We start from the raw sequence: 15,412 nt of genomic DNA, 5'->3' as shown, positions 1-15,412 counted from the left end.
GGGGTCCATACTTGTAGGTATAGTTTAACTAACTTGTTACAAATAACTACAAACTTGACATTGGCTAATCATTGTAAAGCCAGACGAGAGAGGAAAAAAAAACACGGAGCATAGAGTAGGCTCTATATAGGCCAACCACAGACTACAGAACAGAGTGAAATTTTGGCATTTCTTGTCAGCCGCGTGTTCCGCCGGTTAATCAATTTTCCTTGAAAACTTTTAACAGGTATGTTTTTCCTTAATTCTGCCATAACATTTACAATATTTACTGTATAATTAGTCTAGAAATTATACTATATTTTATATAAAGCCTTACGACTTAGCATGGATAGAGTAATCTTACAGATGACCTTGAATCTTCGATCTTAGAACTTCATCGATTTTTTTATTCCGCATCCTTTTCTATGATTTTAATGAGATCATCTTGATCTGAGTTGATGGAGTTGATTAGATTAAAATGAAGTGTGATAAACTAATTGTAGGCACTAGGAAAGTGATAGTTGTACCTACACAATAATAATACTACAATAGTACTAATTTGTACTTTGTAGAAGTGAGTAGATTATTATCGTGCGTCACGATAAATTGTTAGGTACCTAGGTATATACCTAGTTACTTTGATAAATATGATCTGTTTAAACTGAATGAGTGGCAAGCAATTTAACCATTAAGTAGAACAGGCCTTTGTTAGCCTATGATGAACTATTAATGTTTGACTTGTTACTGTGAAAACTCCTAAAACAGACAATACTTTTAGGGGTCCCTATCTTCAGAGAAAAAAGGAACCCTTATACTTTAGGTCTATGGTTGTATCTGTGTAGACCAGTCATGAGAATCAAAACATATAGGGTACTTTCTGTAGACGTAGAAATATGTATTATCAAATTTGTCAAGTACCACTGTCATATAGCACAAGTAAAGGGAAATATCCAAAAACTATGAATTTGTAGTTACATCACAAAAAACCATTCATGTGCGAGTCGGACTTGCACTCGACCAATTTTTTAAAATCATGTCTATGAAAATTTTTAGCTATGTTGACTTTCAGTTAAAAATGAAGAAATATATTTGAAGTTTTTTGGAAATTCTGTCTGCTCACAGATTTTCAAAAATTCTTGCTGCACAAGAAAGGTTTGAAAGGAATTAATTAAATTAGTATGACATATTCTGGTTCTACAGTAGTTGTTCTACTTTGTTATGTAGGTCAGATAACCTGTTAGTCATTTGAGTAAATTCTATTGTATTCTAGCTGTGTGTGAATTCAAGTTTTTTAATGATCCTGTTGGAACTTAGAACTTAGGTGGAAATCTATAAAACACACTTTGACTTTGCTTAGACTTAAGTTTCAGCTTAAACTAGACAGATATATGCGGGCGGTATAATACCGCCCGCCCGCGACTTCGCCCGCGTGGATTAAGGTTTTTCGAAATCCCGTAGGAACTCTTTGATTTTCCGGGATAAAAAGTAGCCTATGTGCTAATCCAGGATATTATCTATCTCCATTCCAAATTTCAGCCAAATCCGTCTAGTAGTTTTTGCGTGAAGGAGTAACAAACATACACACACCCACACACATACACTCACACATACACATACACACAAACTTTCGCCTTTATAATATTAGTGTGAAGTGTGAGTGTGATGACGCTCGGTTCACAAACTAAGGTATTAATTAATGAAGTAAAGATAAGGTGTCTTTGATTGCATCTTAAAAATACTAGTCATTACATGACTTGTATTTTATGACTACTTCTTTTTTTAATGATGCAATTTCGAAAAACATGATGTACCCACGATTGAGTAGGCTAGGTCATAATTCTCGCTAACTCCCAAGTTCCTACAGCATCGATTAATAGTCAAGATTATTTACAACGGTGACGTCACCGCAATCTGACTCACTTGCGAAGGTCCGTGCCAAGTGTTAAGGCTAGCACGCACGAGATACGGCGAAAAACGCCCGATATAAATTATTACGCTGCCATACAATAGAATATGTTTTTATTCAAGTAAACTTTTACAAGTGCAATAAAATAACAAGATAAAGTTAAAAACTAAAACCCGACTGCGATCGTCTTAATAAACGCTGAAATACTATAGTAAAATTGTTTTTCTGGTATATTTTAATGTTGTACATTTATATTTATGAACTCAGAATTTTCTCCTCTTTCCATTGACAACCCCACTCGATACAATAGAAAAAAAAAATTGTTGACCCCCCACCTTTTTTCATGTAACATCCGTTAGGTCAATTTTTTGCGTATAAAATATAGCTGATGTCACCCGGACCTTTACAACAAATCGATTGACGTCTTATTCATCAAAATCGGCCCAGTAGTTTAGGCGCTACGGTGGAACAAACAGAATCTGGATACAAACATACATACATAGACTGCTAAAATCATAACCCTTCCTTTTGGCTTTACCGTAGTCGGGTATAATACCATACTGGGTATAAACTAATACTAGATGATACCCCTGTCTTCGCCCGCGTGGCTGTAGATTAATCCCGCGACTTTGTTTTAGGCTGTGTAGTGTGTAGAGATGCGAAAATGTGTCTGTCTGTCTGCTAGCTTATAAAGGGTCATCTGTTTCACCGATTTTGACAAAACTTTAATTCGAGGCAAGGACTACCTATTTTTTCGGAAAATTAGAGAATACTTTTTATCTTTGTTGTACCTAATCTACTCCCTTTACAACCTCTCGCAAGCCTCTCGCTGCCAAGGGTCACTGGTTGAGATCTCTTATAGAGATAAGTGCTTCCCTGTCTACTTTTTCTTTCTTTTTGTTTTTATTGGTACAGCTTTCTGGTACAAATAAATAAAAAAATTAAAAAAATTGGTTGTCTGTAAAGTCGGTTTACTGACGATAGTTGAACGTGACAACAAAGGCCGATTGTGCTTCTTTCTCGCTCGTTCCGCGCTCTCGCTTGCACTTCAAGCCTTACATGGAACGCCTCATGGTAACGCCGCATGGTAACGCCGCATGGTAACGAGAGTTAACGAGATGAGTCATGTTTTTTCGTGCGTGCAGCCGGCTCTATCGAATTATAAAACGTTGTCACGTCAAAAAGAATTCCTACGACGTTTTCAAAAAACTTAATCTACCTACGCGTACGAAATAGCAGGCATTATCTATATCATACTACGTACAGTGATCGCAAAGCATAGTCCCATCTAAACACGAAGCATATGACTCCGCATTGTAAAAAATCAGGTCTCAGCCGGCCTTGTGTATTTAATCCTTAGCATAGTAGTTAAATTATCGATTCATCCCACTTCTGAACTTTTTCAATTCAAGAAAAATGTTTCTTTACGTTCTCATTTTGACTTCTCATATTTAACTAGCTGATGCCCGCAGCTTTGCCCGCGTGGATTGGTCAGATCCCCTGCAACATCAGGGTTGAGGAGTTGGAATCAAAAATTTTTATGAAAGAATGTCACAAAGTTCCTCTATCGATTAAAAAAGAAATTACGCAAATCGGTTCAAAAATCTCGGAGATTTCGGTGTACATATTATCCTCTACGTCTTGTCTGTGAAAATCCCGTCAAAATCGGTTCAGCCGTTCTAAAGATTAGCCTTTTCAAACAGACAGACAGACAAAAATTTTAAAAACGTGTGATTTAGTTATAGTATCGTTCAAATAACCATATAACCTTAATATGCGGTAGTTATTTCGAAATTACAGACAGACACTCCAATTGTATTTATTAGTATAGATTATGAAAATCCATAGTGTGCACGCGCCTTTATAAACGAAGGCTATTATTATAAGCCAGTTTTCCCATATCTTAATTTCAATACAATACAAGTATACAAAATACAATAGTCACTATGAATGTACACAAACAGTAGATTTTGCTATTCACTCAGTACTCACTGATTTGACTTGACTATTCAGTTTACCGCTGAACGCCGTACCGAAAGGAGGTCCTGCGAGCGATTTGTTAGTTTAATCAAATAAAAATATTAAACGTTAAATATATTATTCATAAATCTGAGATCTGTTGATATTTTAGTGCAAAGATACTGCGGCGGAACTAAAATTTGGGATTTTAAGTGTCAATTTTAGTGTTTACTAGGTAAGTGTTACAAGTTAGTGGTTAGGTACTTATAATGTGTTATGATGACCCTGAAACAAGGTCGCTACGATTTAGGAATATAATTGTTAGGGTTCCGTAATGCGTGCCCGAAGGGTTCCAAGTGCCAACGGGTTCCTGTCACTAAGCCGCCGCGCCGCTGTCCGTCCGTCCGTCTGTCTGTCAGCGGTCTATAACTCGTGAACCGTAATAGTAGGGAGTTTAAATTTTCACAGAATGTGTATTTCTATTGCCGCTATAACAACAATTAATAAAATATAAAAAATAAAATAAAATGATTTCGAAATGGCTGCAATGAAAATTAAAAAGTGTTATTTCTTGTTCGAGGCTAGGGAACCCTTCGTGTACGAGTCCGACTCGCACTTGGCCGATTTTTATACGCTTAATTGCATAATCGATTTAATGTTTTTACTTAAAGTTTTTTCCCCTGTGCCTTTTCTGTTCGGTTGGTGGTTAGTTACCACCTTACCGGCACAGCCGTGCCGCCAAGCGGTTTAGCCTTCCGGTTCTGAGTTTGTTGTGGGCTCTTCTCAGACTTGGGCGCGTTTGGAACCCTCGTAGATTTAGTTTTAAGTTAGGTAATTAATTAGAACCATTATATCGTACAAATATAGCAATTCCGGCCATAAAAAGGAGTACAATACCAACTTCAAATAAATGATTTTGACTTTTGGTACGATGCCGTGTAAAAACCGATTAGGGGTTTAATGAAACTGCCACACCCCTTCCAAGTTAGCCCGCTTCCATCTTAAGTAATAGGGTCCTAGAACCCTAAAAACCCCAAAAATCAAGTGCGAGTCGGACTCGCACACGCAGGGTTCTGTACCATCGTACAAGATATTACGGCTTTACTTTTTATAGCGGCAATAGAAATACATACACTGAAAATCCTATTACGGTTCATGAGATACAGCTTGCTGACAGACAGACGGATGGACAGTGGAGGCTTAGGAACGGAACCCTACAAATGATAAAAATTATTATTAGGTATTAATTTTATCAATACAAATGCAGTGGTCTGCGACCGCAAGTTTTTTAAAATCATTTTTATCAAAAAACAAACCTCTGCTGAACTAAATACGATAAACAGTCATAGGTATTCTGATAACATGATAACATACATGCTATCACGAAATTAAAGACTTGGATAGACAAGACGCGCGACGGGAGCGGCGCACCGCGGTTTAGTTGGTGTCACGTAAAAAACCGGCCAAGTTCGAGTTGGACTCTTACATGAAGGGTTTCGCACTGTTCAAGAAATCTCAAACCAGCATAATAATTTGCGAGATAGTGACCGACTGCGCCATCTAGATGGGATTTCGTAAAGGTTGCCTGGTAGAGATTGCTCTAAGAAATAAGGCCGCCTTTGCACACAATTGGTTTTTCTTCTTTCTGTGTTGTATTCCTTTTTTTTTCTCTCGTCTGGCTTTACACTGATTAGCCAATGTCAAGTATGTAGTTATTTACAAGTAAGGGAAACTATATGTATAAGTATGGACTTCGTCTGTGCCGGCGCCCGCCGACATACGCGCGGCGCCCCTTTAGAGCGCTTCCCAGTCAGTTCCACCACCAATTAACACCAGCAAAACACAAAAACCGGCCAATTCTCACAAAAAAACACTCCAAAAAGTCACAACACGCGCGCCAGCAAACGCCACCACAGACGAAGTCCTGTTGTATTCCTTTACATGTGTTTTTTGTGTGCAATAAAGTATTTCTTTCTATCTATCTAATTTGGTCAGGAACAAAAATCTTGAATTTTCTGTGATGTAGGTAACCACGGTTTTCGGATTCATCCCTTTGCTTGTTGTACAAACTTCTTCTGGTTCTTATTCTGGTGTTGTTGTTGTAAAGGGTATGATTCTAAGTCAAAATTTAACTCTGGATTTTGATTCCTGACAGACAGACAGACAATAAGCTGATGCTATTTTTCTCTAGAGTATTTTTTTTTTGAATATGCAGATAAAAAATCCCTAAAAATGTAGATGTTAGAGGGACTTCGTCTGTGTTGGCGTTTGCTGGCGCGCGTGCTCTGCCTTTTTGGAGTGTTTTTTTTTTGTTAAAAATGGCCGGGTTTTGTGTTTTACTGCTGTTTTTGGTGGTGGAACTGACTGGGAAGCGCTCTAAAGGGGCGCCGCGCGTGTGTCGGCGGGCGCCGGCACAGACGAAGTCCATACTTATATAGTTTCCCTAACTTGTAAATAATTACAGACTTGACATTGCCTAATCTTTGTAAAGCCAGACGAGAGAGAAAAAAAAAGATGACAGAGACCTTTTGAAGTTTCAAGTAATAATTTTTTTTTTCAAAATTCCAGTCAAAATGGCCATCCACATCAAAGACTCTGACGACCTGAAGACCAGGCTGTCAGAAGCCGGCGAGAAGCTGGTCGTGATCGACTTCATGGCCACGTGGTGCGGACCCTGCAAGATGATTGGCCCCAAGCTTGAGGAGCTTGCCAACGAGCTGGCTGATTCCATCGTTGTACTTAAGGTGAAGTACTAGGTTATCAGGAACTAGTAATAAAACAAGATAAAGTTGAAAACTAAAACCCGACTGCGATCATCTTAACAGGGCTCTCTCCGTCACTCGTTTCATACAATCGTAGTTCCAATTTCATTTGAATATTAAGTAACCAAAGTCCATGAAATTTTGCAGACATATTCTAGAAACTAATATCTGTGTCTGTGGTGTTTTAGATTTTTCTAAAAATATGTAGTTTTAAAATTACAGGGGCTCAAAGATTTGTATGAAAATTTTTAAGACCGCGTAACTTTGAAACCGAATATTTTAACAGAAATCTGGAAAACCACAGACATAGATTAGTTTCTAGAATATGTCTGCAAAATTTCATGGACTTTGGTTGCTTAATATTCAAATGAAATTGGAACTACGATTGTATGAAATGAGTGACGGAGAGAGCCCTCTTAATAATATAATAAAATGCTGAAATAATATAATAAAATTGTTTTTCAGTCCCTTGGTTTATTTTAATGGTGTAGTATATTTATATTCTTGAGCCCAGAATTTTCTCATCTTTCAATTGACATCCCAATCGATAGGTACAATAGCAAAAAAAAAAAAATTTTGGACATCCCCACTTTTTTTGATGTAACGACGAATGATGGCTTTGGGGTATCGACGAATTGAAGACTTGACGCAATTTCCCAAATGCTGCCCAGCCTGGCTTTGCATATAAATAAGTAGGTATATTATGTTCGTACGTGTCTGGTAGTGATTAGTACATAAATAGATTGGTTTTATGACTTGCATACGATATTGGTTTTATTAAGGCCATTCTATACTACACAGCATGTCTAATTTAGCTTCAATACTACATGATGCCAGCGGCTTTGCCCGCGTGGAATTAGGTGTTTGAAAATTGTTGTGGAAACTTTGATTTTCTGGAGTAACAAGTGTAAATTAAAAATTTATAACACCCCCGACAAGTGAAGGTTACAGTAACTAGAAAAGAGCTGATAACTTTTAAACGGCTGAACCGATTTTCTTGGATTATAGCTAAGAACACTCTCGATCAAGCCACCTTTCAAACAAAAAAAAAAAAAAACAAAATTAAAATCGGTTCATTAGTTTAGGCGCTACGGTGCCACAGACAGATACACAGACACATAGAAACACAGATACACACGTCAAACTTATAGACTACAGGCCCATGTTTAAAAATGGGTGGGTCATATGAACCACCAGGTGACGTATACAGGACGATATAAGAGCATAAAATAATAAGTTTCAGCACTATGCCGTCACTTGTAAGCTGTCCAACAGAGTGCTGGTGAGAATTGAAAAGTGCAGGTAGAGTGAGTACATTTTGGTCATATATTTTTGTACGGCATTTTTACCATCGATAGATCCATGAAAAATAATAAGAAAGCGCGCAGTGCCGTAAAAAAATGGTGCGCCATAAAGTCAGTAAATGTTTTGATTTTCTGACAATTTCCGGGGTAAATTTGGTCATTTAATTCTGTACGGCACTAGTTTCATACTGTTTCAATACAGCCTCTAATCCATTATTCCGCAACGCCGTACAAAAATCATGCGACAAGGGGAAAAAATTGAGGGTAGCAACCCCCTCTCTTTCCGTGGTCCGGGGGGTGATTTGAGAAAGTACGGCTTTGGTTCCAAAGCATTATCTAGCACTCAAAAGAACTATTAAAAATAATGCCGTAAAAAAATTAGTGTTCATTTGAATGTGTATCAATAATTATCTTAATTTCATGGTATACTTAATTTTTAAAGCTGTAAAATCATTTGACTCTGTACGGCAACTTTTTTTTTAACATGATAGTGTAAAATACTATTGTTATATAGTATTGCCGTTCAAAAGAAACTGTTCTAAAAAAAATTATAGATAAATACAAAAACTGAAATTTTTCAAATTATTGCAAAAGTTTAAATATTCATAGATTAATAAAATATAGCAATTTTCTACGCTTTTCCCTTGTTTTAAATAGTATTCAGATAAATAAATTAGGAAAAAATTATGCCGTACATTTTAATGCAGACCATATCTTTTAGGCTGATGAAAATGACGCTACCATTTTAAGGGTAGTACTTTATGGCCATCTGATACTGTACGGCATTAACATATTTTTGAAGAGAACAATTGATAATATGATAAAATCACTATGCCGTCTAACTGAAGTGAACGGGTGTGTATATAATATCCACATCCCCTACAAACCTTTGGACCAACGAAAATGTACGGCATGTAAAAAAATATTATCTATGCATAAAACACTTTCAAAATAAATTAATTTTATGTTGTTTCAAATCACCCCCCGGACCACGGAAAGAGAGGGGGTTGCTACCCTCAATTTTTTCCCCTTGTCGCATGATTTTTGTACGGCGTTGCGGAATAATGGATTAGAGGCTGTATTGAAACAGTATGAAACTAGTGCCGTACAGAATTAAATGACCAAATTTACCCCGGAAATTGTCAGAAAATCAAAACATTTACTGACTTTGTGGCGCACCATTTTTTTACGGCACTGCGCGCTTTCTTATTATTTTTCATGGATCTATCGATGGTAAAAATGCCGTACAAAATTATATGACCAAAATGTACTCACTCTACCTGCACTTTTCAATTCTCACCAGCACTCTGTTGGACAGCTTACAAGTGACGGCATAGTGCTGAATCTTATTATTTTATGCTCTTATATCGTCCTGTATACGTCACCTGGTGGTTCATATGACCCACCCATTTTTAAACATGGGCCTGTAGTCTATTATAACACCCCTCTTTTTGGGTCGGGGGTTAAAAAGATAGATGATCAAACTTAAAGGTTATTTAACGTTAACCGTAAAGTATCTTTAACCGTCTGTCATGCAACTGGGACCTAAGCAGGAAATTCTTTTGATAGATTTACCTTATTTAGTTATGAATGTGGGAATTTGCAAAATTGAGTCATCTTTTTATATACAATAGCTAAATAGTTTTATGGAAAAATACTCGTAAAAGGTTTCACACACTACTTTTTCACTTAAATAACTCTAAAATTTAAAAAACCCCCGACACAAAAACTTCTATAAGAAAACTAGATAAGAGCTGATAACTTTCAAACGGCTGAACCGATTTTCTTCAATTATAGCTAAGAACAATCTCGATGAAGCCACTTTTCAAACATAAAAAACTAAATTAAAATCGGTTCATTAGTTTAGGAGCTACGATGCCACAGACAGATACACAGACACACAGATGCACACGTCAAACTTATAACACCCCTCTTTTTGGGTCGGGGGTTAATAAAACTATCTTGTCTGTCTGCTAGCTTTAAGCTTTTCACGACCCATACGTTTAACCGATTTTTTTTTTCTCTCGTCTGGCTTTACAAAGATTAGCCAATGTCAAGTTTGTTGTTATTTGTAACAAGTTAGTTAGACTATACAAGTATGGACCCCGTCTGTGCCGGCGCTCGCCGACACACGCACGGCACCCCCTTAGAGCGCTTTCCAGTCAGTTGTAACAAAAAAAAAAAACACTCCAAAAAGTCAGAGCACGCCCGCCAGCTAACACCAACACAGACGAAGTCATTTAACCGATTTTGAAATTGGTTACTCTTTTTGTCAAGTGCGAGTCGGACTCGCATACGAAGGATTCCGTACAAAAAAATAACATTTTTTTTGTAATGTCACCACAAATTCACAGTTTTCTGATTTTTCCCTTCAGTTTGTGCCAAAAGACCTAAGTACCCAGCTGGCAAATTTCGTGATCCTAGCTCAACGGGAAGAACCCCATAGATTTCATGACAGGCTCGATAGACAGACAGACAGCAAAGAGATTTTATGACCCTATAAGGGTTCCTTTTCAAACACATTTATTCAAAGTACCTAGACACTATTGTACACCTTTTGATGGTCAGAATTGTTAGATTTGTAAGATGATTATAGTGGTGATATTAATTGCGTAAGCTTCAAACTAAAGCTATGAGGGCTCCAAACGCGCCCAGGTCTGAGAGAGTTTTGAGGTCCAGAATCCTAAAAATAATAAAATATGATAGTTCACAAAAAGTCACATATTTACATTTACAAGAATCATTTTTGTATCCCCAGGTCGACGTAGACGAGTGCGAAGACATCGCAACAGAGTACAACATTAACGCAATGCCGACTTTCGTCTTCGTCAAGTCGTCCAAAAAGATCGAAGAGTTCTCCGGAGCCAATGTGGAGAAACTGAAGAACACCATCTTGAAACTCAAGTAAAAAACTTGAAACTTGCAATGCGATCAAATTAAAAATAGGAACGTCAACGGCCTGTCAACTGTCAATATAGACTAAAAAACAACTGGATTTGACCTGTACCAGAGATAAGGAAAAAAAGAAATATATATATTATACCTATACATATATATAAAAGACATTCAGATGAATCTTTGAAGATTAAAGAAAAAATATTTTACTAAAAGAAACGACTGAACAGGCTTTGCCTTCATGTTTAAAACAATATAAGAATACATAATTCATCTACGACTTACCAGGCTGCATGGTCTACGACCTTTGCCTTTCCTGAAGGGGATAAAAATAAAACTAACTGTCAACTGTCATTTGAAACTTAATTTTTTTCCAACTGACTTTTCGGCTCTGTCTAGCCTTTTGAGCCTTTGAAAAGTACAATTTCACAGACCTCTACTAATATAAATACGCTGGATTTGCTATTGCCGATCTGGTTTTAAAACAACTTTATTATCGCTATTTGGGCGTTGATAGCAGCAGTGAGCTGCATAGTTTAAAAAAACCGGTGGGTATGTTTTTTGCCATTTTGCACGATAAATCAAAAACTGATGCGTAAATAAAAATCTTTGTTATAATGTACAGGTAAAGCCCTTTCATATGATACCCTATTTGGTATAGTTATCTGACTTTGAAAATTGAAAAACATTTCAATTTTTTTTTTAATGATGTAATCACAAATTCGCGGTTTTCAGATTTATTCCTATACTTGTGCTATAAGACCTACCTACCTGCCATATTTCATGATTCTAGGTCAACGGGAAGTACCCTATAGGTTTCTTGACATACAGACAGACAACAAAGTGATCCTATAAGGGTTCCGTTTTTCCTTTTGAGGTACGGAACCCAAAAAAAAAGATCTAAGCGTGTACGTATGTAAAGATTGCCAGTAAATAATACATCACAATATGGCCGAAAGTCGTTCCTATTCTCAGTTTGGTCGCATAGTACGGGCGGTATGTACGCCGACCGCTGGCGGGATTTACCGAGTGCATTATGTGTTGATGGATTTTTTTTTTATTTAATAAGCCTTTTTGTACTATCTGCGACTTATTTATATATAGCTACGTAAAAATGGGTTTCCATGGGCCGATACGACAATACTAAACTAAGAAATTTGTATTGAATTCCTCAATGATGAAGGTTATGACACCTTCCTTTAAATCGCATAATATAGAAATCATCATATTATGTAATATAGGAAAATCAATAAAAAAAATATTTATTCAATGTTTTCCGATTGGCCCCCATATGTGTTAAAAAAAAGTCAGAAGTCTTTACTTTAAGAATGTTTTAATGAATTTAATGCATTTACAAGATATAATATTTGATTTTGTTTGCAATATTTAATTTCTTTATTTATTTCAACAAGACACTGTAAGAGTCCTAAAAGAATGTACCTATACGAGAAGAAATATTTTTTCTTTCTTTTTTTAACTAATGTAATATGAAAAGGACCCCAATTAAAGTATTAATAAAACAACATAATAATAATAATTGCACGAAGATATATTTGTAGCCGAAAAGTGTCTTATAATAATCTCAGACTAAAGGGAAAATGTAGATGGTAAACGAGCGGCAGCATATGAAGCCATTTTAAGTAAAGGAAGCCAATCGCGTGGCTTATTTTTTACGCAATTCCCGTATTATTGTAGATTTTCTTTGGTAAAAAAAAAAAACAGTAAATAAAATAAAAATCTTTGCAGAAAAATTTGTTGCTGGTAAAAGTTTGATATCTACAAGAGTTGCGAAACAACTTGCCGATGCATAAAATGTTTGTCTCTTCAGTGGTTTCATTATAAAGCTAACAGCTAGAATCTGTGGCAAATGTCCTCAATATTTATATGGAGAGTATTTAACGCAGTGTTCCTCAAACTGCAAATGTATTTGTAATGAAACTAAACTATCAAATGTTTCCAGATATAGAGCGCACTTTGACTTTGCTTCCACTTAAGTCAAGTTAAAACGAGACAGCGTTATACCGCTGGCATAAATCTGTCTCATTTTAACTGAAACTTAAGTCTAAGCAAATTCAAAGTACACTCTATAGATTTCAACCTTAGTCCTTTGGACTAGAGAAGAAAGCAGTGTGACCTTTGGCTAAAAAATTTGGAGACGCCTGGCTCTAACATTACCAAATTAACTCCATACGTGTTTGTGTCAGTCTGGTGCCACAAATTCTGGCTTCGCTTTTAAGCCTTCGCGTGAATCCGTCTACTCTTTTAGTCTATGATAATAATAATATAGTTTATATTTAGCACGTAGATATAGGCATTCTGCACAAGTTTACGCGTACATACCAATGTTCGTATTAATATTATTCCCAGTATGTATTGTATGTTGAAGTATTGTTACTTGAATTAAATATCTTACTTAAATCTTTGCTCTTTTATTTTACTAGCTGACCAGCAAGGCGATTTAGAACACTTGATTTGGTAACCTATCGTACGATAAGATGTATTTTCAATTGAAAATATATCTTACTAGAAGATGCCCGCGGCTTCGCCCGCGTGGATTTAGGTTTTTTAAAATCCCGTAGGAACTCTTTGATTTTCCGGGATAAAAAGTAGCCTATGTGCTAATCCAGGATATTATCTATCTCCATTCCGAATTTCAGCCAAATCCATTCAGTAGTTATTGCGTGAAAGAGTAACAAACACACACACACATACAAACTTTCGCCTTTATAATATTAGTGTGATCATGCAAGTAAAATAAGAGTCAATAAGACCAACAGACAACAAAGTGATCCTACAAGGGTTCCGTTTTTCCTTTTGAGGAACGGAACCCTAAAAATGAAAGTTTTGGTACGGAACCTTTCGTGTGCGAGTCCGACTCGCACTTGGCCGGTGTTTTTGGTAACGACACCACCGCCGAGTATTGAGGATCTACGCTAACTATATCCATGCGAAAAATCACGTCAATCCTGTTTGTTGCTCGCAAGGTCTGCATCCGTACGTAGTCGAAATTCCTCGAACACGTACGAAACGATTTTCTTCCTCTTTCCTAATCCGAACCGCCAGGATGTGGAACGACCTTCCGGCATCAGTTTTCCCTTCCACTTTTAATATGGGTACCTTCAAGTCAAGAGTGAATAGGCAACTTCTAGGCAAGCGCGCTCCATCTTAGGCTGCATCATCACTTGCTAGCAGGTCTGATTGCAGCCAAGCGCTAGTCTATATAATTTAAAAAAAATGTCGGTGACGCGAACTTGAAATTCTTGAAAAACGTAGGGTTTACTAAAGGAGGTTGGCGAATTTGGACCCAGCATTTTTAAAAACCGTTCAGATTCAGAAATCATTTAATTTTAATAATAATTTTCAGAGTATTTTTCTGTGTAAGCCTGATACTTTTAGAAGATGGGGATCTTATAAGCCATAAGCTTACGTTGTCGTATTAGTTTAAAAAATGCGAAAACCCAAATTAAATTTGAATTTCGCGGGCAGACCCGTCTCATGCCCCTTAAGGGAACTTTGCGACATCATTTCATAAAAAAATTGGATTCCAACTCCTCAATCCTGATAATGCAGGGGACCTGACCACCAAACCAGATGGGATTTAGACACTGTCGGTTATAAATTGATTGGTATTGAAGGTATCTTTACCAAGTAAATACTTTGTCGTTGACCTTGAGAACCCAACTCCTCAACCCTGATGCTGTAAGGAATTGCATTCCTAAATCCTGGTGATCCCTCGGGATTTTTAAATGGATGATCCTTTCAATGTTTTTACGTAGTGCAGAAAAAAGAGGCATCCCGGGGACGGGCTATTACGGATAGTTTACCTTTGTTCTGGGTAATCAAAAGTCCCCACGGGGTTTTTAAAAACCTTAATCCACGCGGGCAAAGCTGCGGGCATAAGCTAGTTTGAAATAAATAAAACAAAGCAATTTACACAAATAATTATTTATTTATAACAATTTACAATCATTATTAACTAAAAACCTTACAATACTACCTACGTGTTTGGCTATTGTTACAATACAATTCATAATATTGTAACAAAAATAATTTTAGGAATGACCTAATATTTCCTAAGTATAAGAGAAAAAGGGAATTTGATATTATTGACGAAATGTTACAAAATAAAACGTCATGCATATTGCAGTGGTTTCTCGGTAATATTTTGAGGGGTCTCTCCGTCACTCGCTCCATACCAACGTAGTTCATCTCTCATTGGAATACTAACCAATCATACTCAATGGAATTTTGTAGAAACGTTCCGGGAACTAATATCTATGCCTGTGGTTTTCCAGATTTCCGTTAAAATATTCGGTTTCAAAGTTACGCGGTCTTAAAAATTCACATACTTTTTGAGCCCCTTTAACTTTAAAACTACATATTTTTAGAAAAATCTAAAACACCACAGGCATAGATATTAGTTTCTAGTATATGTCTGCAAAATTTCATGGACTTTGGTTGTTTAATATTCAAATGAAATTGGGGCTCGATTGTATGTAGTAAGTGATGAAGAAAGCCCTGTAAAAGAATGTTGTATATAAGTAGGCATTACTTTGCTGAAGTCCATGATATACAAAGAACAAAAAACTTTGCTATAATCCGCTGAA

The 15,412-nt window shown here is 36.6% G+C and overlaps 1 protein-coding gene across 2 annotated transcripts; it reads left to right on the top strand.

The window, feature by feature from the left end:
- Window positions 1–113: 113 nt before the first annotated feature.
- Window positions 114–11,000, top strand: LOC123878106 (thioredoxin-2). 2 transcript variants are annotated; one of them, XM_045925176.1, is made up of 3 exons: window positions 114–226; window positions 6,413–6,588; window positions 10,669–11,000. In XM_045925176.1, the coding sequence occupies exons 2-3, from the start codon at window positions 6,418–6,420 to the stop codon at window positions 10,816–10,818; spliced, it is 321 nt and encodes a 106-aa protein (XP_045781132.1). In that variant the 5' UTR covers window positions 114–226; window positions 6,413–6,417; the 3' UTR covers window positions 10,819–11,000. The 2 variants fall into 2 exon arrangements, with proteins under 2 accessions (XP_045781132.1, XP_045781131.1); XM_045925175.1 differs by lacking the exon at window positions 114–226 and adding an exon at window positions 3,883–4,079.
- The last annotated feature ends 4,412 nt before the right edge of the window (window positions 11,001–15,412 follow it).

The sequence above is a fragment of the Maniola jurtina genome, chromosome 25 (genome assembly GCF_905333055.1).
Source record: "Maniola jurtina chromosome 25, ilManJurt1.1, whole genome shotgun sequence".
Taxonomy (NCBI): domain Eukaryota; kingdom Metazoa; phylum Arthropoda; class Insecta; order Lepidoptera; family Nymphalidae; genus Maniola; species Maniola jurtina.
This window is presented reverse-complemented; position numbering and strand designations above follow the sequence as displayed.